At 45.0% G+C, this 23,042-nt stretch overlaps 1 protein-coding gene across 1 annotated transcript in view; it reads left to right on the top strand.

Annotated features, from left to right (window-relative positions):
* Window positions 1-1,773: 1,773 nt before the first annotated feature.
* Window positions 1,774-23,042, top strand: part of LOC144753918 (transcription factor CP2-like protein 1) — a 51,160-nt gene continuing 29,891 nt past the window's right edge. The window contains exons 1-4 of the mRNA XM_078641445.1: window positions 1,774-2,161; window positions 20,248-20,399; window positions 21,594-21,670; window positions 22,309-22,414. Coding sequence (XP_078497571.1) covers window positions 2,079-2,161; window positions 20,248-20,399; window positions 21,594-21,670; window positions 22,309-22,414 — 418 coding nt within the window. The 5' untranslated portion in view covers window positions 1,774-2,078. The remainder of the gene's footprint in view (window positions 2,162-20,247; window positions 20,400-21,593; window positions 21,671-22,308; window positions 22,415-23,042) is intronic.

Raw genomic sequence — 23,042 nt, forward strand, 5'->3', positions numbered from 1 at the left:
TCGGGGGGGGGAGGGGGGAGGAGGGGGGCTCGCACAGGGACCTTCGTCCGCCCCCAGGGAGGGCTGGCACCGGTGGGTTCACCAAGGTACCCTCCCCGTGTATGGCCGGCTGGCCCCAGGGCCTCTCGCCGGACCCGTGTTCCCGCAGGCAGGGGGTCACCAGACCCCCACTCCAGGGCTCACCTCGTCGCCTAGACTCAGGGCTGTCACCGCTCTCGCGCTGCTCCCCTCGCCACTTCTCTTCCCTTCTTTTATCTCCTCCATTTCGCTCCCCATTCTTTCTCTCCTGCCAGCCTCCTCCTTTGCTTGCTCTTTTTTCTTTCCACCCTCCTTTCTTTCATTCCGCCAGACGTCTTACCTCTGGTAGTTCCCTCGCCCCGGGTTTCTCTACCTATCCTACCTTTCCTCGCCCGTCGTTTCTCTCCTGGCCTCTTATTTTTCTTCTCTCCTTTCTCTGATCATCACGTTTACTTTTACTCTCCTGGGGGCATCTTTCTTTTTTAAACCCCTATATCCCTTCTTCCTCTCTACCCTCAGTCCATTCTGCCCTTCCTTTCTGCGTAAAGCTATTCACATTACTTTGCCTTCTCTCAGACCCCTCTCGCTCCCCTTTCTCTGATCTTTCTCATTTATTTTCCTTTTGTCCTCGATTCCTCCCTTTCAATTCTCCATGTTTTCTTACTCCTCGCCCTATTTCACATTTATACTGACCTTTTTTTAACCGCCCTTTCTCTTCTTTTAATCTCATTTCCAACCCCCAACACTCCATTTCCATCTGTTTTCCCCTTCACTTAGCTTCTGCCCAAACTTTCTTTTACCCTCTTTACTCGCAATGTTTCCTCATGTATGTTTCCTCATGTTCCTTCGCCAGCTCTCGTATTTCCTTCTCTTCCTAATTGTCTTGCTCTTCTTCACCCCATCAATCCTCTCAGCGTCCAACTTATTCTTTTCACAATAACTCCCTTTCTCTCCTCGTGTGCCTTCCCTCCTTTCCTAGTCTCCATTTTTGTTATTTCTCCACCTCATTCATTGTCTCGAAGAGACTGTCCCTCACTCGCTATTATCTCTCTCGTCTTAGATCTATGTAAATGTAATGTAAATGTAAATGGATTTATATAGCGCAAATCACCGAGCGGTTTCTAAGCGCTTGCTTAGGGAACCCATCCTGGTATTCCCTGTGAGATAACCCCGGCAGGGTATCCACAAGGTGAAAGCCAGGCATCCCACCGCGAGGGGCCGTTGTAGAGATTAAGCAAGCTATTGCCCAGAGTCACAGAGTGTGAACCTATGAATCAAGTAGGCACCAGAGCGAGAATTGTCGAGTCCATGGACATTTTAGGACTCAAGACCCCGCCGAGCCGGGAATTGAACCCTGGTCCCGGGCTGACCTCTGCTTCCAGGTCTGCCTCCTCTAACCAGTGAGCCACACTTCTCCACCCCTCCCTCCTATTCCTTTCTGTCCTCTCTGCCGCAGATCCCTTTAGTTCCCCTTGTTCCTTCCACTCTTTCCTGTAAGTTAATTAATTACACCTTTCCTTTTTTTTCCCCTGGTTCACTGTTCTCGCTCTCGGTTTCTTATCCATCTACCCCTTCCCTCTTGCCCCCAACCCCTCCCCCTCAACTCTGTAAAGTTTATGTATCTCTGCTATAACTTTTTTAAGGCGCAGCCAACCAACCACAGCCCCCCTCGCAGGCAGCCAATCAGAAGCCGTTCTGCGCCATACACCTGCCTGCAGGTGAGCCTGGGCGAATATTAAAGGCGGCTGCGCCCGTCAGTGTTCAAAGGGAGGAGGAGAGGAGCTGCCTCAGGACCGTCATCACTGGATCGCACTGCCCCCGCGTGGACCTCACTGCACTGTGCACCCCCCGAGCGCGCGCAAACCTGCACCGTACCGCCCTCGGCACCCTCAAGCCCTCACCTCTCTGCCCTCAGTAAAGTATATGAAACTCCTTTAGCATCAGCTCGCCGAGCCGCCCCTCCACCCACCACCCTGCATTTCACTCCGGCGCACCGCACCCCACCCGCCCCGCCGGCGCGGCAGCAGCCCTGCCCGGTGAAGCCCGCTGCACGGAGCACCATGCTGTTCTGGCACAGTCAACCCGAGCACTACTGGCCCGCCCCCGCCGAGCACTACCAGTGCCCCTCCAGCAGCATCTTCAGGTGAGCGCCCGCGTGGGGTGAAAGGGCACGTGGGGGTGCAAGGTTAGATGGGTGGCTGGCACGACGGTGGCTAGGCCGCTGTGCATGGTGGTGGGTGGGAGGGGTCACAGGGCCACTTTCAACTATGCATAATACGGGGACAAACACTAGATCATATGTCAGAATATCAGACAGTGAGTCTTGGGCGTCCATGATATTATATCTGTCTGTGATTGCTGAACTCTTTTGAGATTTCAATGTGATTGTTGAACCGTCATAAGATTTGATGTCTGACGTCCATCAATTGTTCTTTTTGCATTTGACATTGCTGGCATCTCTTAGACACAGCTCTCTCCATGACTGTTGAAAGTGTTTCATAAACTTCTCTTTTGCTCTCGAATGTTTCTGAGAGATTTTTAATCTAATGAGTCAAAGTGCTTTGTAATGTATAACCTGCCTACGTATATTGTATTATTCTACGTGTTTGCTCTAAATAAATCGAGAGGAATGTCACGTGTCGAATTTGCAAACACGTACACCTTTATTCTGAGCGGAAACACGTTAACATCTTCTTGACCTGTGGACAATGATCGCAGTCAGTATTTTTTTTATAGCACAGAATGATATGTGAATCACCTCTAGGCACTTAGAAGAGCTTTAAGTGGCGTATTCTTTATTAGCTGGTAGACTTGACCGTAGAGGGCAGCAGAGAGCTGTACATACCAAGCGGCAACGTGATTCACTTCCAAAATTTTAGCATTGGTCCTAGAATTCCTACCTTCTGAATAATAGATATTGGATAGAGTGGCACCGACAGTGCATTATAAGGGTATTGCAAGTCACGAGGAGTTCTGTGGAAATATATTGTGGAACGAGGCCAACGTCTGAGTTCTTTTATAACGTGACAGCACCTCGACATGTCTGGACACACATCTCTCATCAGCATGCGTATGTATGTATGTATATATATATATGTATGTATTTGTGTATATATACAAGCTGTCCATAATGAAGGGCGTAGCACGAAACGCGCCTGACGATTGAGAATGGGAGAAAAGATGTTCATGGCAGCTGCTTTCTCAGGAGCATATACCTACCTGTGAGGGCCATTAGACCGAGGGGCAACTCTTTTGTATATATAAATATACATATATATGAAAGAAAAGCAAATCAAAAGTAAACGTGCATCCTATGGCAAACCGCTTTCTCCTCTGAACAAATATCTCCCTACAGCTCTCTGTAGTTCTAAGCCCCGCGCCCGCTTCTCGTTTCTGACACTCAGGAGCATATTTACAAAGAAGTGATGGAGCGCAGCGGTCGCCTTCTTGGCTTAATGCAGCACTCCGCCACTTTTGAAACGCAAGGTCGCACCATATTTAGACAATACAGCACACATAAAAACAGCAAACACAAAAAGAAATAAAGCATTTCTCCTAGTTGCGCCCTGTTAAAACCAGGGATTCCCTGGTCTTAATTTTGGCGCTTCCCCATATTTACGCTACACGCTACTCTTGTAAATATGGGGCAGCGTCAAAATCAATGGGTGTTGTGGTGGAACACCAATCACAACACCCACATCCCACCCCTTTCCACTAAGTAAAGCGTGAAAGTGCGCCTTATATATAAGGCAGCGTTAAGCCTCCCAAGTGGCTTTACGCTGCCTTGTAAATAAGGCAAAGAAGTATCGCCACCACAACGTAAAAAAAAAGTGACGCTCTGGTGGCAATAGGAGCTTGTAAATACACCCTCAGAGTCTTGCGAAGGCATTTTTTTGCTCAAAGGCATTTTTTTGCTCAATGGCAGGTTCGCTGCTGGGTCTTCTATTAAAAAGACAATTTCCGGTGGGAGACAGCTAAAATATAGTCATTTTTGGCTTAAAAAAAGTGATCCTACCGCCTGATTTGGGTCTATTGGCTTGTATGTTGATATAGCGCGAAGTACCCCTTGAAGCGGCTTTGAAGCACTTTATGTTGGGTAGTATGCTCCTCCAGACAGTGGCGTAACAAAACTTGAGGGGGCCCAACTGCACAGTACATGAAGGGGGCCCCCTCCGACCACAGTCAGAATCTCTGGTGACAGGGTACTGGGCTGAAGGGGCCCCCCATGAGCTCGGTGCCCCCCGCACCGCGGGGGCTGCGGGGTCCTTTGTTGTGCCCCTGCCTCCAGAACTAGGGTTGCCACGTTTTCAAGTGAAAAATACCAGCCATTTGCTGTTGTTTGAAGAGTCTGCAAAGGCCCGGACAGACTACCAAATAGAACTTTATAAAAAAAAGTATGTTTTCATTTGTAACATTACTTTTCTCTTTGTTTATTTTAATAATTAGTGAGGGATCATCAACGCATCTCTAGAACACATTTAAAAGTGCTTCCCATTTGTATTTGCTGTTTGTAGAAAGTACAGATATGGGCTAAAAATACCAGCTTAAGGTGATTGTGTTTATTTTTGTACCAGCTGAGACATTAGTATACTAGTCGTGCCGGTAGAAAACCGGCAAGGTGGCATCCCTATCCAGAACCCAAGGTTAATGTTTAATTCAGTTGTTATTGGCCCATAATTGATTTATGGCTGGTATTCATTTTTATTGGTTATTGGGATAACTCCTGTGCTACCAATAAAACCATTTCATGCGTTTACTTCAGTTTATTTGTGGTAGACTTTAGTCCTATTGGCGTTAGGTGTGCTCGTGAGTGGGGGTACACGAGTTCGTGCATATGGCTAGTGGTGTGAATGGATAGGCGAGAGAAGATCACGCCTGTTAGGTTTCAAGGATATAGTTAAAAAAGAAGGTTGTGATCTATGAGTTGGGTGTGATCAATTTGCAGCAATACAATAACAGCGAATGCAGACGTGCATGCCGTTTAGGGTAGGCTACTGAGAGTAAGGCATGCAGAGGATGAAAGGTAAGGAGAACCAATAGGAAGGAAGGGGAATAAACAGTCTCCAGTTTGAAGTCAAGGTCACTTTCTCATACATGGTTTTAGGAACAAAGAGGAGTCTTTTTAGAGCTGTACAAAGGATGTAAAACTGTTTATGTGCAATATAGCAAATTGCACTGTAGTATTTGTGTAGAGCTTACCACCGCCATGAGGGGTGCCCAAGTGCATATCAATATAGATAGCATGCTACGCTGACAACTAAAAAAGAATGTAGATAAGAGGTCTCCAACCTCTTGTGTTTTCCATGAAAATCATTGCAAGCTACTAATATTATTAGTGTTGTGATAGTGACCACACCAGACAAGATGATATCAGTGGCCACCAAATACAAGATTACTGGCAGAGATCACCTCATTGCATGAAGCTTGGTTACCAGCTGTAACATAAAAAAGGATTGATCAAATTGTAATGCCTCTACATGGGCAATGCATAACAGCCACAGCTACAATGCTCCTAGCACGAAAGTAATAATATTAGTAATAACTCTTGTCACATGATTTGTCACTCAAAATCAGCTTTAAATATATTTTGGGACTTCAACCATTTTCCTCCAAACACCAGCTTATGAGTTCTGAAATATACACACATGTCTTGAATACACAATTTTGGCATGAATAGATTCATTCAACCAATCAAAAGCTTCTAGTGTAGTACGCTGGGATGGACACAGGAGAGCTACTCACAGGTAGCTGGAGAGCTCCTAGTAGGTCACGAGCGGCTCGTTGGAGAAGCGTAATGTAGACACTGAGACCTAAGCCTAAATGGAAACTTGTAAATGACCCAGGGAGCTGGTTCACCCTTGCACTTAGAAAGGGGATGTGTGCACGCGGGCTGGGCTCACCCAGCTGTACCTTCTTCATTACAGGGTACGGCAGGAGGATCGGTTTGTAGACAGCAAGGCCAGAGTTGTTACTGACGCTACTCTAAGGAACGAGGCTGGTACTGATTCTCTGATGTATCATGCTAGTAATGGCTAACTAACTATTAACATTCTACTAAGCACCAGATCATTTATGGTGAGAAAAGTCCCACACATGTCTACCACCTGCCGGGAGAAGCGTCACACCTCAAGATGGATGTCAGTTATGGATTTTCTGAAGAAAGCTTCACTTGTGGGTTTTGGTGAAAAAAATGGTAAATGAAGGAAATGCAAAGAGTACATTTGGAGAGCTGCCTGCTGCTGGACACTTGAGGGACAACTTCTGGACGAAGGCGTACCCCCGTGCTCAATTGATCCCCTATATCCACTTTTGGGAGGGGGTGAGACCAGGCATCGCTTCTGATTAAGGTATTGCGAAACCTTTAAAAAAATCAGATTCCTAAAGATTGTCAAAAACCTGAAGTATGGCCAAGACATTGTCCCTATAACCTCAGGTACACCTTTACTTTTAATTTTCACTTTATATTATTTAAGATCCGTTGTAATGTAGCAAATCCTCGGAAAGCACCAAATAGCAATTATAACAAGGTAAATCATAAACATAGTCACTAAATAAGAAGCAGATTACATTATTTGAACATGAGTACCACTGACTTGCTAAATTTGGCAAGACCTTATGGCCAAGAAAGGACAGTTAAGCAAGATAGGAACTTGGATTAAGGATATCCTGTTTCTGGGATTTACACTGGATTATAGGGACTGGAAACGACTCTCAGAAACACTTGAACTAACTGTATGTGTTTTGAAGTCGTACCACCCACTTCAAACCATAACCTTGGGGGCACTAAGCACGGAAGCCAGCTCATCCCGACAAGGTTTTGGAGAGGAAGGAAGGCATGGAGTTCTTCATCAAGAATATATATATATATATATATCTTAAACATAGGGTCAGTTCGTGCCTCTTGCAGCTCCATTTTTGTTAGGAATTTGGCCTCAATCTAGATGCTTTCGGTGTATTTGTCAGAATCTGGGAATAACATTATTCAGACTAAACTTCTTGGGTGCCTTCGGGAGGCAGGCAGAAGCTAAGACCAGCCGGCTGCCTCATCATCTAAGAGTAAATATGTGACTGTGTTCTACACATTTTAAGCCTTTGACAAAGTTCATCCACTTACAAGGAGGTGGGTTCTATAGCCAGCCTCATCCAATTAAGACCTGTCCCCCCACTGAAGTGTTACCCTTTCATCTTCCTCCTTGTGTCCACCCCCAAAGTCCACAGGTAGTAAACAGAGCTTTAGAACAGTATACAGAAATGGCGGGGGCTCTCAGGGACTTTGTTAAGCCATTCTTTGGCCTTGGCTAAGTTATCAGGAGATGCTGGGCACCAAGAAATAGAAAAGCATCCCATGAAAGATTAAGTAATGTGGTGTCCGAGTTATTCCTCAGATCATCTCGAGTCACCAGGCCAGATGATAATGACATTTGCAATCTTAGCAACTGTGGGGATGGCCTGGTAATATTCCGACATGCTCGAAAGTAAATTCTACAAATGGAAAACCTATAATACATTAGCACTAGGAGTGGGTGTAAGGTGAACAGTTTAATACTTCATACCTGACTAGCCAGATCGTCCGATAGGTGAGCCCAAACTGTGTTTGAATATAGCCTTATAGCCCTCAGTATTAAACTACCCCCATTCGCTGCCCCGCTCCCGCCTCCCAGCTGCTCCTCCCTCCCACTTCGCCATTTATGGCGGAGTCAACGCGTACGCGCAGCGGGCGCGCCGATTGTGCGCCAAAGGCGCACCAAAGGCAAGCCCGTCTGCGCCCGTCCACACCTGGACCGCACCCAGCGCCAGAACCCCTGGCCCCCGCGGATGCCAGCCCACACGACGGACCTACGACGCCGCCACCCTCTACGCACTCAATGCCGGCCAGAACCCCGCCTGCTACCGAGCCACCCCGAAACGCACCCACGGACCTTTCACCTGCAGAGCCTGCAAGTTCACCTGCCTCCGAACCTGCACCGCACCTGCCAAGCCCGAGCATCAACAACAACCACCTCAAGTGCATCCTACTCAACACCCGCTCTGTCCACAGACACGCCGTGGAACTCTGGAACCTCCTCGACACTACTTCACCAGACGTTGCCTTCCTCACGGAAACCTGGATGAACGCCTCCTCAGCCCCCGACATTGCCATCGCCATCCCGAACGGGTACAAGATCACCAGGAGGGACCGCGTCAACCAGACCGGAGGAGGCATCGCCATCGTACACAAGAACACCATCCGCATCACGACCAACTCCGACGACACCCTCACCGCCGCCGAACACCTCCACTTCCAGATACACACCGACCCCAAGATGACCCTCAGAGGCACCCTCATCTACAGACCCCCGGAACACGCACACGATTCAGCGAAGACATCGCAGACTTCATCAGCCCGCACGCCCTCCCCTCCGCTGACTACACCCTCCTAGGGGACCTCAACTTCCACCTGGAGAACAACAACGACACCAACACCACCACCCTGCTGGATAACCTCGCCAACCTCGGACTCAAGCAACTGGTGAACACCCCCACCCACTACGCCGGCCACACGCTTGACCCCGTCTTCACCTCCAGCAAGCACATCACCTTCAGCCACTCCACCAGACTCCATTGGATGGACGACAGCTGCGTCCACTTCAGTTTCAGAAGAACCACGACCCACCACCACCCGCAACAGGTGCCCCGCAGGAGCTGGAGCAAAATCACCGCCATATGGGGTAGCAAAGTTGGCATTTCATAAAAAAGTGGCCCCAGATCCCCCACTTCATGAAGCTCCCATTCTAATGGGCATCTAGTAATTACAGAAGCTGGAGTATTTGGGCCCTATGATAACATTTTAAATGGGCTACCGTATAATTAGGGCCACTAGAATAAAGTGGCAGGAGAGGACCAAATTATGCAGCAGTGTTAACTAAATTATGTAGAAAGAATGACAAATTATGCAGTGTAATGTGGCACATTATGTGATAGAAGTACTTCATTATTTTGTCATTTTTAGGGCTCGGCCTACGCATCACGAAGTGGGCGGAGCTTCGAGCTCCTAATGTTAAAGAAAAAAAAAGCTATCTCTAGTGCTCTGGCCAGACACATTCCTTAGTGTTTTTTGGCATCTGCCTAGTGATTCGTCTTCCCTGTGCTGTCTATTTAGTAGCGTTGAGGTGATAGGATATATTTAGTTTTCGTCCGTCATTGATGTTAGTTTCATGGCATATTCTGTGCGCGAACGAGCACGCAGAGTGATTAATCTTAATTAGGAGCTGTCAGAGTGCCCGTGTAATGCAATCCAGATGGTGCGAGCGCGTTCACCATTGCATTGCATGTATCATGCGCGCGTTTAACATTTACCTTTCGCGCACGGCAGTCCATTCATTTTAATTAGGAGCTGTCAGGGTGCCGCGTTCACGGCGGAGATAATGGAAAGAAGTTTCCTGTAGCTTAGTTGAGAAATACACTGGTTACTTTTATTGCCTTGGCTTGGAAACAAACGTCCTCCACTGACAGCATCATGTTTTTTTTAAACACACAACATTTTCGTTAAATTCTTAGGAACAATAAAGCGATGCCGAGAACCCGTCCACACCCCATTGCCAATGCCTAGGCATAGCAACCAGTGAAGCCCAAGTCATAAGAGCAGCAACAAGAGCACTACCGAGCGCCATGCATTGTGTTATCATTAAAGCGATCACAGAGAGCTGCTGTTGGACTGTGTGGGCATCTTCGATAGCCGGCTATTTTGGCTGTTGTGTCTTATTTTATTGCATTACAGCAGCTCCTGCTGTTTAACACCCCTTACCACTCACAATCGATACACACAAAGCAGAAAACCCCTTCATCGCCCAGGAAAACCCTCTCTAACCCCCACTCTTCACTTACAGGGCCGCAATAATCTAAAAGGTGGAGCTGGGGGGTGAAATTATGTTTTTCTCTCATTATTGTGCACGATGAAGGCTGTTACCTGGTAGAGCATTGCTTCTGATTCACAGGGATTGTTCATGTAGCTGTTATTTATGAGCAAAACCTGCTCTTTGATTTTAGTGCAAGACACCACAAGCAATATGCCCCGGCATTTAGAGTTTTTTTGTGCGCTGCTGCTGCTTTTATGATTTTGCCGACCTCGCTGCAAGCCCCAGCCTTTCACGTGAGGCATGTGACCAACTAGGGCTAGAGGAGGGTTACAGAAAATTGCACTTTCCGCAATATATATATATAAATCCACGCTTGGATTTAGGGTTATCCTTTGTATAAAAGATTAATAGGCCACGATTCTTCCTCATACCGAAGAACGGCCAGACACACGGATGTTGAAATGCAAGTTGGAATTTTAATCGGACACCGACACAGGGGTAGCGTTGCCATTCAGTCTTGCGTTTTAATCAAAATCTCCGTTGTAACTCTTTTCGGCACACCTGCCTTGTTCACACAAACAGTCGCCATTAACGGAATGCATTTCAAAAACAAAGAGTTGTGGTCACATGACCCTCAACCTTCAATAGGCATAGAAGTTAGACTTATACATTAACATAGAATTTGCACGTTGTAGGAGCCTTAGTTGACTATTAATCAATGGCTTATATATTTTTATCCAATCATCATTTCATTCATTATCACAATTACAGCATTGTCCTAATAAAATTAATAATAACAATTCAAAAATGTAATTGTCATTAAGAGTAGTGAGGGCAGAGTGCTGAGGGCAGAGTGCTGAGGGCAGAGTAGTGAGGGCAGAGTAGTGAGGGCAGAGTAGTGAGGGCACAGTGCAGAGTAGTGAGGGCACAGTGCAGAGTAGTGAGGGCAGAGTAGTGAGGGCAGAGTAGTGAGGGCAGAGTAGTGAGGGCAGAGTGCAGAGTAGTGAGTAGAGTAGTGAGTAGAGTAGTGAGTAGTGAGTAGAGTAGTGAGTAGAGTAGTGAGTGCAGAGTAGTGAGTAGTGAGTAGAGTAGTGAGTGCAGAGTAGTGAGGGCACAGTGCAGAGTAGTGAGGGCAGAGTAGTGAGGGCAGAGTAGTGAGGGCAGAGTAGTGAGGGCAGAGTAGTGAGGGCAGAGTAGTGAGGGCAGAGTAGTGAGGGCAGAGTGCAGAGTAGTGAGTGCAGAGTAGTGAGTGCAGAGTAGTGAGTAGAGTAGTGAGTAGAGTAGTGAGTAGAGTAGTGAGTAGAGTAGTGAGTGCAGATTAGTGAGTGCAGATTAGTGAGTGCAGATTAGTGAGTGCAGATTAGTGAGCACAGAGTAGTGAGGTGAGTAGTGAGTAGTGAGTAGAGTAGTGAGTAGAGTAGTGAGTAGAGTAGTGAGTAGAGTAGTGAGTGCATATTAGTGAGTAGTGAGTGCAGAGTAGAGAGTAGTGAGTAGAGTAGTGAGTAGAGTAGTGAGTGCAGATTAGTGAGTAGTGAGTGCAGAGTAGTGAGTAGAGTAGTGAGTAGTGAGCAGAGTAGTGAGTAGTGAGTGCAGAGTAGTGAGTAGAGTAGTGAATAGTGAGTAGAGTAGTGAGTGCAGAGTAGTGAGTAGAGTAGTGAGTAGAGTAGTGAGTAGAGTAGTGAGTAGTGAGTAGAGTAGTGAGTAGAGTAGTGAGTAGAGTAGTGAGTAGAGTAGTGAGTAGTGAGTAGAGTAGTGAGTAGAGTAGTGAGTAGTGAGTAGAGTAGTGAGTAGTGAGTAGAGTAGTGAGTCCAGATTAGTGAGTAGTGAGTGCAGAGTAGTGAGTAGAGTAGTGAGTAGAGTAGTGAGTTGAGTAGTGAGTAGAGTAGTGAGTAGAAAGTAGTGAGTAGTGAGAGTAGTGAGTAGAGTAGTGAGTAGTGAGTGCAGAGTAGTGAGTAGAGTAGTGAGTAGAGTAGTGAGTGCAGATTAATGAGTAGTGAGTGCAGAGTAGTGAGTAGAGAAGTGAGTAGTGAGTAGAGAAGTGAGTAGTGAGTAGAGAAGTGAGTAGTGAGTAGAGAAGTGAGTAGTGAGTAGAAAGTAGTGAGTAGTGAGTAGAGTGGAGAGTAGTGAGTAGTGAGTGCAGAGTAGTGAGTAGAGTAGTGAGTAGAGTAGTGAGTAGAGTAGTGAGTAGAGTAGTGAGCAGAGTAGTGAGCAGAGTAGTGAGTAGTGAGTGCAGAGTAGTGAGTAGAGTAGTGAATAGTGAGTAGAGTAGTGAGTAGAGTAGTGAGTAGAGTAGTGAGTGCAGAGTAGTGAGTAGAGTAGTGAGTAGAGTAGTTAGTAGAGTAGTGAGTAGTGAGTAGAGTAGTGAGTAGAGTAGAGTAGTGAGTAGAGTAGTGAGTAGAGTGGTGAGTGCAGATTAGTGAGTGCAGAGTAGTGAGTAGTGAGTAGTGAGTAGAGTAGTGAGTAGAGTAGAGAGTAGTGAGTAGAGTAGTGAGTAGAGTAGTGAGTGCAGAGTAGTGAGTAGTGAGTAGTGAGTAGTGAGTAGTGAGTAGTGAGTAGTGAGTAGTGAGTAGAGTAGTGAGTAGTGAGTAGTGAGTAGAGTAGTGAGTAGAGTAGTGAGTAGAGTAGTGAGTAGAGTAGTGAGTAGAGTAGTGAGTAGAGAAGTGAGTAGTGAGTAGAGTAGTGAGTAGAGTAGTGAGTGCAGATTAGTGAGTAGTGAGTGCAGAGAAGTGAGTAGAGAAGTGAGTAGTGAGTAGTGAGTAGTGAGTAGAGAAGTGAGTAGTGAGTAGTGAGTAGTGAGTAGAGTAGTGAGTAGTGAGTAGTGAGTAGAGTAGTGAGTGCAGAGTAGTGAGTAGAGTAGTGAGTAGAGTAGTGAGTAGAGTAGTGAGTAGAGTAGTGAGTGCAGATTAGTGAGTGCAGATTAGTGAGTGCAGATTAGTGAGCACAGAGTAGTGAGGTGAGTAGTGAGTAGAGTAGTGAGTAGAGAAGTGAGTAGTGAGTAGAGTAGTGAGTAGAGTAGTGAGTGCAGATTAGTGAGTAGTGAGTGCAGAGAAGTGAGTAGAGAAGTGAGTAGTGAGTAGTGAGTAGTGAGTAGAGTAGTGAGTAGTGAGTAGTGAGTAGAGTAGTGAGTGCAGAGTAGTGAGTAGAGTAGTGAGTAGAGTAGTGAGTAGAGAAGTGAGTAGTGAGTAGAGTAGTGAGTAGAGTAGTGAGTGCAGATTAGTGAGTAGTGAGTGCAGAGAAGTGAGTAGAGAAGTGAGTAGTGAGTAGTGAGTAGTGAGTAGAGAAGTGAGTAGTGAGTAGTGAGTAGTGAGTAGAGTAGTGAGTAGTGAGTAGTGAGTAGAGTAGTGAGTGCAGAGTAGTGAGTGCAGAGTAGTGAGTGCAGAGTAGTGAGTAGAGAAGTGAGTAGTGAGTAGTGAGTAGAGTAGTGAGTAGAGTAGTGAGTAGAGTAGTGAGTGCAGAGTAGTGAGTGCAGAGTAGTGAGTGCAGAGTAGTGAGTGCAGAGTAGTGTGCAGAGTAGTGAGTGCAGAGTAGTGAGTGCAGAGTAGTGAGTAGAGTAGTGAGTAGTGAGTGCAGAGTAGTGAGTAGAGAAGTGAGTAGAGAAGTGAGTAGAGTAGTGAGTAGAAAGTAGTGAGTAGTGAGTAGAGTGGAGAGTAGTGAGTAGTGAGCAGTAGCAGAGTAGTGAGTAGAGTAGTGAGTAGAGTAGTGAGTAGAGTAGTGAGTAGAGTAGTGAGTAGAGTAGTGAGTAGAGTAGTGAGTAGAGTAGTGAGTAGTGAGTGCAGAGTAGTGAGTAGAGTAGTGAGTAGGACATCACAGGCAGCAGCTGTGCAAGCTTCTTACACTCACAAGGAGACCACAGGCAGCTGAGGTGCAATCTTCTCCCACTCACAAGAACGACATCACAGGCAGCAGCAGTGCAAGCTTCTTACACTCACAAGGAGACCACAGGCAGCAGAGGTGCAAGCTTCTCACACTCACAAGAAGGACATCACAGGCAGTAACGGTGCAATATTCTCACACTCACAAGGAGATCACTGGCAGTACACACCAGATGAACACACTCCATAACACATAGCAACAATACATTGGCATTTACAATGCCATTAGCTCAAACTCAAATAAATCCGAGCCCGATTGCATTTCTAATGCTTGTTACACAATGGTAACAACTTTTGGGGAACTATTTTACCTTATTAGTACCAATTAAACACACAAATACAGGAATAAACAACCAAAAGATGACCACTCAACTTTTGCGAAGGAACTGAGGAGCAGTCAAAATTTGATTTTATTTAAAAAGGACCTTAAAACCTTTCTCTTCCCTAGAGCAGAATAAATGGTAGAGCAGATGGTGGAACTGATCTCAGCGCCAGGATACCCGCTGGGTGACAGCTGCGCTTAATAAGCATTAAAATACATACATACATACATACTTCCTGAGTGTAGGAACACATTGCCATGTTTTTAGTAACTTTTGATCCGTTTGAGCTAGATTTTTTTTGTTACAATATGCAGATTATGCAGCAGATGGCGGATTATGTGGCAAATGGAACAAACCTGTAACTATGCGAAAATTGCTGCAGCATCAGAATTACATACTTTCAGTGCTCGGAGTATAATGATTCAATATTCAGACTATCCCCCAAAAAATGTAAATCAAGATAGCAGGGTGTCATAATGCCAGCTTCCAGCAGCTATGGTTGAAGGTAGGGCACAGAAAATAATTGCAGCTGTAGTTTAAACACAACAACAATTAAAACTGGCTTTTCATTACTTTTTTTGGCCTGTTTTTCTAAAACAAGCAGAAATTAGAGATTTAGTGCAACCTGTCTATTTTAGGCACACTAAAGGTCATTGCACGAAAAATTGAAATTTTCTGCCTATTTCTACACTTTCTGAGCCTTATAATTTTTTTTAAATCTGAGTTACTTCAGGCTTATTCTAATATATGTTAGCAACAAATTACTAACTACTTTTGGATGTGTTAATTTCACATTAAGGTCCACTTTTATTCTTTATATTTGCAGTCATACTACCTCTTTCTTATGAAGGGGCAAGACTGCAAGGATTTAAGTGGTTCTCAGGAAGGGTGATGGTGTGATCATGTATTATAAGGCATAAAATATCCTCTGCCATGCATTTTAAGGATATTGATAGTCACGGTGGAGTTCCAATACCTAATAAAGGAACTTAGCCTTCTGCTTCATGCCTTTATATGGTCCTGTATGGTCATGGAACTTCTCAGTGATGTGCAATATCCATATAATCTACGGCAGGGGGTCCTTTATCCTATGTATTACATTCTGACATGCACCGTTAAAAGGACATGTTTGATTCTCTGTAGTATGGTACAGGTTACAGTGTGTGTTCTTGGATGGGCCCCCATTATTCAGTGTGACAGTCCGTACTCCCACCCCAAATAATTTTTCTAGTGTTGTTGGTTTGAGTTCCATTTACATGTATTCCTCTCGAGCTAATCATAAAGCTCCTAGAAGACTCTAGCGCCAGGTGAGTGTCTTAGAAATCTCCATTACATACCAAAACATTCATTTGTTGGTCTCTTTGGGTTTTGTCGACCCCATTGGTTTCCCATGGCCCCATGCCAACCTACAGCAGATCTGATGAACTGCATTTGTTTGAGTTGAACCCGAACTCTCCGATTGAATGCCAGGTGAGTCAGCTGAAATGTACCTTTTATCAAAACAAAACTGCTTTGTAGCTCTGGGGACAAAGTGGATGCCCCAAAGTCTTATGAGAATGATGATAGGTTACAGTGCCGGATTAAACCCGGTGGAGGCCCCGCCCCCCAGGCAGCCGAAATTTCGGGAGCCCCCTCGCAAATTATCTCCTAATACGTTTTTAATTTTACCAACCAACAATTTTGATAAACCACCACATTCCATTAATACAGCATTCTCTCAAGAGAGTCTTTGACGTAAACTTTTTGTTTCTTTGAGATGATTAATTTTTTTTCTGTCTTTTGGAAACAATTTAAGAAAGCTTGATTGTAATTTTCTTTCAAGATCAAATCAATATTATTTTGATCCGTAGTCACGGGCCCCTAAAAGGAGCAGGCCCATAGGCCGGTAATCCAGAACTGATATTTTAAAGCCAATGAGGAAGGAATGGACACCACACACTGCTGCTCCATCCCAAGCTATGCATCCAAGACACCAGGGCAAGGAGCAAATCCCACTTACCTAAACTTTTTCATACATAGTGGCACAGGGACAACAAATCACAATACGTGCAGCTGAGCTGTGGGGACATAGATATGTGCCTATGAGGTATGATACTAGAATATCATGTTTTAAATACTTTGGTATAAGAATATCACATCCAGAGTATCGACTACCTGAATATCATGAAGGTATCTATACCAAGGCACATATAGATTTACTATTCTTAATTACTCATATATGTACTTTGGTTAATATATATATATATATATATATATATATATATATATATATATATATAACAACAATGTTTAAATCCCCGAGGGGAAGAAAACGATGGTCACACCTGAAGACTGTTTCTGCTCCTTTGTTTAATGGAAAAAACACAGTGGCTTATAGCATAGTCCTGACATGTTTCGTTCCAACATGGAACTTCTTCGGAGGTAAGCCTTGCTCTGAAGCACAAACAACGCCCGATGTTTAAAGGTCATTTCGTTGCCCCCAATGGCATTCTTTCATGGAATCACTTCCGTTTTTGAAATGTCTTGTGGGACTTGTGGTTTGTGCTTGTTATCCGTTTGTTCTGTTTCACAGTCCGATTTTTTAAAACAAATTTTTCTTTTCCTGTTATTTAATGTCTCTCAGTCGTTCTTTATTCATGTTGCCTTGAGATTTTGAGACATCTGTTCGAGCATGTGATCCAAAGGTAAACGGATTAATTTACAACCCTCCAGTGGGTAGAGCATTGTGCTGTAGATTTTCCCAGCGCATGTTTGCACTGTATGTTTATTTCAGTCCCTTTGTTTCTACATCCGATTTATTTCAATTTCTGTTCGCATTTTTTTCGTGTGTCAGCCCATGGCGTTATGTTCCCATGTAGATTTAAAATTTCAGGACACTTACTCAGATGCAGCAGAAAGTCTTCACGGGTCAGTCCACGTTTGGAACTGACTCACAAACCAATACCGAGGTCCAGTCCTCGGCGGCACCAATCCCCCTCAGTTCGGGTTTACCGAGTCCACAGCAAGGTTCTAGGCGGGAGAATTCCGGCGCTCTTGTGGTGGTGTCAGACCTTCGGCAGAACCACGCCGATATATATAACAACAATGTTTAAATCCCCGAGGGGAAGAAAACGATGGTCACACCTGAAGACTGTTTCTGCTCCTTTGTTTAATGGAAAAAACACAGTGGCTTATAGCATAGTCCTGACATGTTTCGTTCCAACATGGAACTTCTTCGGAGGTAAGCCTTGCTCTGAAGCACAAACAACGCCCGATGTTTAAAGGTCATTTCGTTGCCCCCAATGGCATTCTTTCATGGAATCACTTCCGTTTTTGAAATGTCTTGTGGGACTTGTGGTTTGTGCTTGTTATCCGTTTGTTCTGTTTCACAGTCCGATTTTTTAAAACAAATTTTTCTTTTCCTGTTATTTAATGTCTCTCAGTCGTTCTTTATTCATGTTGCCTTGAGATTTTGAGACATCTGTTCGAGCATGTGATCCAAAGGTAAACGGATTAATTTACAACCCTCCAGTGGGTAGAGCATTGTGCTGTAGATTTTCCCAGCGCATGTTTGCACTGTATGTTTATTTCAGTCCCTTTGTTTCTACATCCGATTTATTTCAATTTCTGTTCGCATTTTTTTCGTGTGTCAGCCCATGGCGTTATGTTCCCATGTAGATTTAAAATTTCAGGACACTTACTCAGATGCATGAATATATGTATATATATCTTTAAGGTAGGTAGATGTGGAGCTGAGAATAGTAAATCTATAAATACCTACATATAGTTAACCTCACAATATTTTGGTTGGCGATATTCCGGCTACGACATTTTGCTAGCACAATATTTTTGTTTGCAAAATTATGTCCTGTAATCACCTACTATTGCAATCTGTAAAGATGCTTTTGTACATCTCTATCACACTTTTCTCCTATCTGGCGTTAGACACAGTACAGAGAGAGTAGTCCAGGCTTCTGGGATGATAGCTTACAATTTATAGACGAGGGCATTGCCGCCTTACTGGCCATATTGGTTCTCTGTGCGGCCTTCAACAAAGCTATAAGATATGCTCTCTTACCTCCACCTCCACAAATCTCTAAGCTTACATGGAAACCAACTGAGAAAGTTAAGATTCTTGGAGTTGAGTTTGATGCAGATGCCACAATCCCAACCTCAGATCAGGGCAGTGGGGAGGGGTTGCTATTTTTATCTTAGAAATTTGAAGCGATTTCTACGTTTACTGTGGTGGAGTATCAATAACTCGCGTTTAGATCATTGTAACTCTTTACACTGCTCTCCCTCAGTTTCTTACTGCTAGAGACTCAAAAATGCCATGGTTAGAGCCATTACAAGGCTCGGGCAGGGCCGGCGTTTAGGCCGTGCAAATGGTGCAGCCACACCTGGCGCTGAGTTTTGGGGGCGGGGGGACTGCACTGTTTATAAATGGTTTTAAAAGTACCTGCTACAGAGTTCCTTTTGTGTCTAGCAGTTTTCAGGCAACAATAAAAATGAGAAGATAACTCTGGTGGTTACTATTCCTGCTGGAGAGAGATTGGAGTTTTGTCTAGCGGCAGTTTTGGCTCATCATAAGGTAGCGCAGAGGGTTAATGTGCCTGCTGCAAAAAATGTGCAAAAAATGTGCACAGTGCAGATCAGATCAGAGAACTGTATTTTATGTGGATAGCTCAATGGGTTACTACTTTTGTCATAGAGATCATTTTGTTACTTGCAGTTTATAAAAACAATCCTAATATAGCCCAGCATACATGCCAACATTTTAAAACATGAAAGTGGGATATTTTTAAAGAAATTGGGGGATGTGTTTTCCCCACTGACTTCCTTTGAAGGAGAGACAATTTCAGATGGGAAACAGCCAAAATAAAGCAAATTCTTGCTTCAATAATCGGGAGCCTCCTGCTTGAATCGGGTCTATTAGCCTGTACTGCACAGTGATCTATGAACTGTCCTCAAAGAGCTGCATGCAAACAGAATGGCATAGGTTAGATTGTTAGTTTTTTTACCACGTGTTTCATTATCCCAGTGTTGCTAAAAGGGTTCGTTTGGAAATACATTGTTATTAGTAAAGGCAACCCCATTCACTCTGCTATGTTTTAAATCCTGAGTTTGTACTTCTCCAGACCAAAAATTCTTTAATTATACTGGCTACTGATGTCAATGACATGTGGTCCCTACACCTTGTAATTCTCCTTGTTTTATGTAACAATTGCATATGTATGATTCATTGTCTCTGTATAATGTGTGTGATATACAGTGCTCTGACAACCTACACATGTGAAGCGCTATAAAAGAAAGAACATGTATGTGAGAGAGGGGTTATGGACAGACTTGGGGCATTGCTGGAGGGTGAGAGTGGGGAAATCCGTAGAGAAGGAGGCAATGGAGAGGGGTCAACAACAGATGGTCTAACTGGGCGCCACCAGCGCAAAAGCCGGCCCTGAGCTCAGATAAAAATTAGCCAGGGCTCACTGCACTGGGTTTCTGTTGCCCATTGAACCTGGTACAAAATGCCTCTTATTTAAAATAATTTATCAGCTGGGTTCACCCTATGTTCCTGCCAGGCTACGATGAAACTTCCCAGCCTTAATTTGCGATGTAAAGAAAAAGGGCTCTATTTAGGGTGTTGAGTACTGGGAGGGATGCTGCAAACCGGCCGTCATCCCACCCCGCAACCCACTTTTTCTCCACTTTATGTAGAGTTGGGGATACTGCTGGATTACCATTGGAAGGTAACTCCTGGCTTCAGTCAGTCCACCAAAACACCTCTAGGTCACAGAGGCAGGCACCGCGCCCACGGATGGTCTTAACCAGTTCCCTGCCTGTGAGGCATGGTGGCAACTCTCTTTACAGTAGGGAGATCCCTGTAAGGCAAGTGGCAATTTCTAAATACAGCAGGCGGCCCTCAGTCATAGTGGATGTCCCTTTCAGGACGCCTGCCAATACCTGCACAAGGCCAACAGACCTTTCGTCTACTCCCAAATATCCTCTCAGTCCACCAGAAGTCATTTTACTGCACTGTTTTTCTTATAATCATTTCCCATACTGAATCAAGGTGCAGTGTTTTACATTGTCAAAGATTGTGAAAGATGTCTTCATATTCGTCTTTGCCTCGGCATGCAATGAACTGTTCTGAGCAGGTGTAAGCACCCGTCTGACCAATGATGCTCAAAGGCGTGATATTCATGTACCCATCTCTTGCAGGGAGTCGCTGGCTTTGCCATTCCTGAAGCAGGAGGACCAACCCCTTCATTCAAGCCCTGAGCTGCACTGTCCAGCCTTCCAGTATATCCTCTGTGCAGCCACCTCGCCCGCCATCAAGATCCAGGATGAGACGCTAACATACTTGAACCAAGGTGAACATTCGACCAAGATCACTACCGGGGGGGGGGAATCCATGTTGGGCTTGGTGTTATGAGCGATTGGAATAGTGATTTGTCTTCTATGCTGGGTGGTTCAAACTTTTTGTGCTTTGGTACCATGTTTTTTCTTCCAAAGTTCCAGTGCTTCTGTTAGTTCAAGGGGCAGTTCATGCTGTCGGTGCTCAGATACTTGTGCCGATTCTTGGTGTTTGCATCCCGTGCCGTGGTCGTGTTCATTGGCTGATTCCAACCATCATCATACTCCCACTCCAGTTCTGGTGGCTTGATTTGGGCCAGTTTTCCACTATTGTGTTTTTAGATTGGTTCTAAGAGCGGGTTCTTCCTTCCCACATTTTGGTTCTTTGGTAAGTTCAGAGAGGTGCGCCTCCTTTCCCATGTACAGGTGCCTGAGTTGCTACCAGGAGCTGGTCCTCCCTCTTTACTATGTTCTGTCCTGAGTGGATCCTGGACGCTGGTTCCCATTAGCACGTTCTGATGATTTCATTCAGTGACAAGGGCTGCTTCTGTCTACCCTTCTCAAGAGGCTTGGGTTAGTACCAGGATACCGTCTCCAATCCTCAAAGGTTCTCTCTTCCCATTCTCTTCTGAGTGGACTGGTTAAAACATCATCTGTTCATCATCCCCATGTTCTTGTGCTTAGGTTGGCTCTATAGGGCAGTGCTTCCTCCCCATGAGCTGGTGCTTGCTTGCTGTTAGGCCCATGGTCTAGCAGTCCTCTCTTGTTGTGTTTGAATTGGATTGGATTGGATTGGATTGGATTGGTTGGATTGGTTCAATGGATGGTTGAACCTTTCCATGTTCTGATGATTGGGTTGGTTATTCATTTCTCCCTTCCTTTGTACTGATACTTGTGTGGTTCTGTGTGCCAGTTCTCCCTTGTGTGTGTGACTGGTACCCCTTCCTATGTTCTGATACATGGGTTGTTGTTTGGGACAGTTGCGTCTTCCCATATTCGTAAGTTGGTTCTGGCAGTCAGTTTCCTCGTCTTGTGTTCTTGTGATTTGGGTTGTTTCTATGGCACATGTTCCTGTCTTCTGCTGCTTGGGATACTTTTAATGGCCTATTCAATTCTCCGTTGTACTCATGCCTTTCTGGGATCTTGCTTCTAAGGCGTGGGTCTCGCTGTACTATTGACTTCTAGGAGCTGACACCTTTGTTTCGTTGCAGGTCAGTCCTACGAGATACGAATGCTGAGCAACACGAAGTCTAGCAGCGAGGTTCCGGAGTGCAAGAGAATAGTAAAGGTGAGCAAATACAAAATACTCTTTTCATTTGGGTTGGTAATGTCGTCATTGATGCACTGCCCAATCACAACTAAGATGGTCTGATAGTGATGTCATCGATGCTCCAGCCCACCCTCTTTCTGGGTACACTAACTGTGGCATCCTCTGAGGGTTTGTAGGAGCCATTCACTCCCCAAAATCATATATAGAGACCCAGCATCCAGACACGCATACACTCTCCTAAAGGAAGACAGTCCCTCCATTTGGATGACGGCCTCGCTTAGGGTCTGACATGTTCCCACAGATTTTAATTTCACACAGTAGCGTTTCTGTCGAACTATTCCAGTGTGGACTAAAGTCGTCAGATCAATGGCCATCGTCACAATCAAGGTCTCAGAGGTACCCTTTGCTCTGAGGATGCTCACCACATTAGGGGGATGGTCTCTATTGAGGGAGTGATTAGCAGGGGTCCTTTAGGCTTTTTCACATTACTCATTTAGAACCTCCCTTACTTAAGGCACTATGTTGTAGTGGGATTAGAAAGTTACCTCTAATGCAGAGCCATGTGAATGTCTAATTATCCTCTGTGTGATCACTTGGTTTGTCTTATGCATAGATGCTGCTCACATTGACCTCATGTCGGTGGCTTTCTCTCACAGAGCGTGGTCCGTGTCGTTTTTCATGACCGACGGCTTCAGTACACAGTGCGACAGCAGCTGGACGGTTGGAAGTGGAGTCGCCCTGGAGATCGGATTCTGGACCTCGGTAAGTGCCACTTGCTTCAGTCCTCCTGGGTGCCTAGAGGCTAAACGGATCATGTTGTGTGCAATGCAAGGAAATGCATTGATTCATGCCAGGGGTCCTCATTGTTGGTTAAAGTAAGGATTTCAAAGGTTGGTTGGATGTTTGAATTCCGGTGGTTGGTTAGTGAATGTCTCTTCATGGTTTTTCAGTTGTCTAAGCTTTGAATTATTAAATAGAGTAAGGGCATGTTTGGGAGCAGGTTAATCATGGGTGATTATGTTTATGCGCCAAAGTGATTGGTTGTTTCCAGGCGAAACATGGTTGGTTGGACCTGGCCTCCATAGGGTTGATTGTTGCCTGGATCCCCATGTTTGAATGGTGCCAGATTCTCCATAGTCGATTGTGGTGAGGTTCCCCATTAGTTAATTTGTGTTTGAGACATCCACATGGTTGGTCAGGGTTTGGCTCTCTGTAGTTGATCAGTGCAAGATTCTCTGTGGTTGGATCAGATTGAGAACATTGTGGTGGGTTGTGATTTATCTTCCCCCACACCTATACTCTGTTTAGATCAGATTCTCCATGGTTGCATACGAATGAACTCCACAAGGATGATTGATGTTAACATCTCTCTAGTTTTTAGGAACTGAGA

The sequence above is a fragment of the Lissotriton helveticus genome, chromosome 5_1 (genome assembly GCF_964261635.1).
Source record: "Lissotriton helveticus chromosome 5_1, aLisHel1.1, whole genome shotgun sequence".
In the NCBI taxonomy this organism is placed as follows: domain Eukaryota; kingdom Metazoa; phylum Chordata; class Amphibia; order Caudata; family Salamandridae; genus Lissotriton; species Lissotriton helveticus.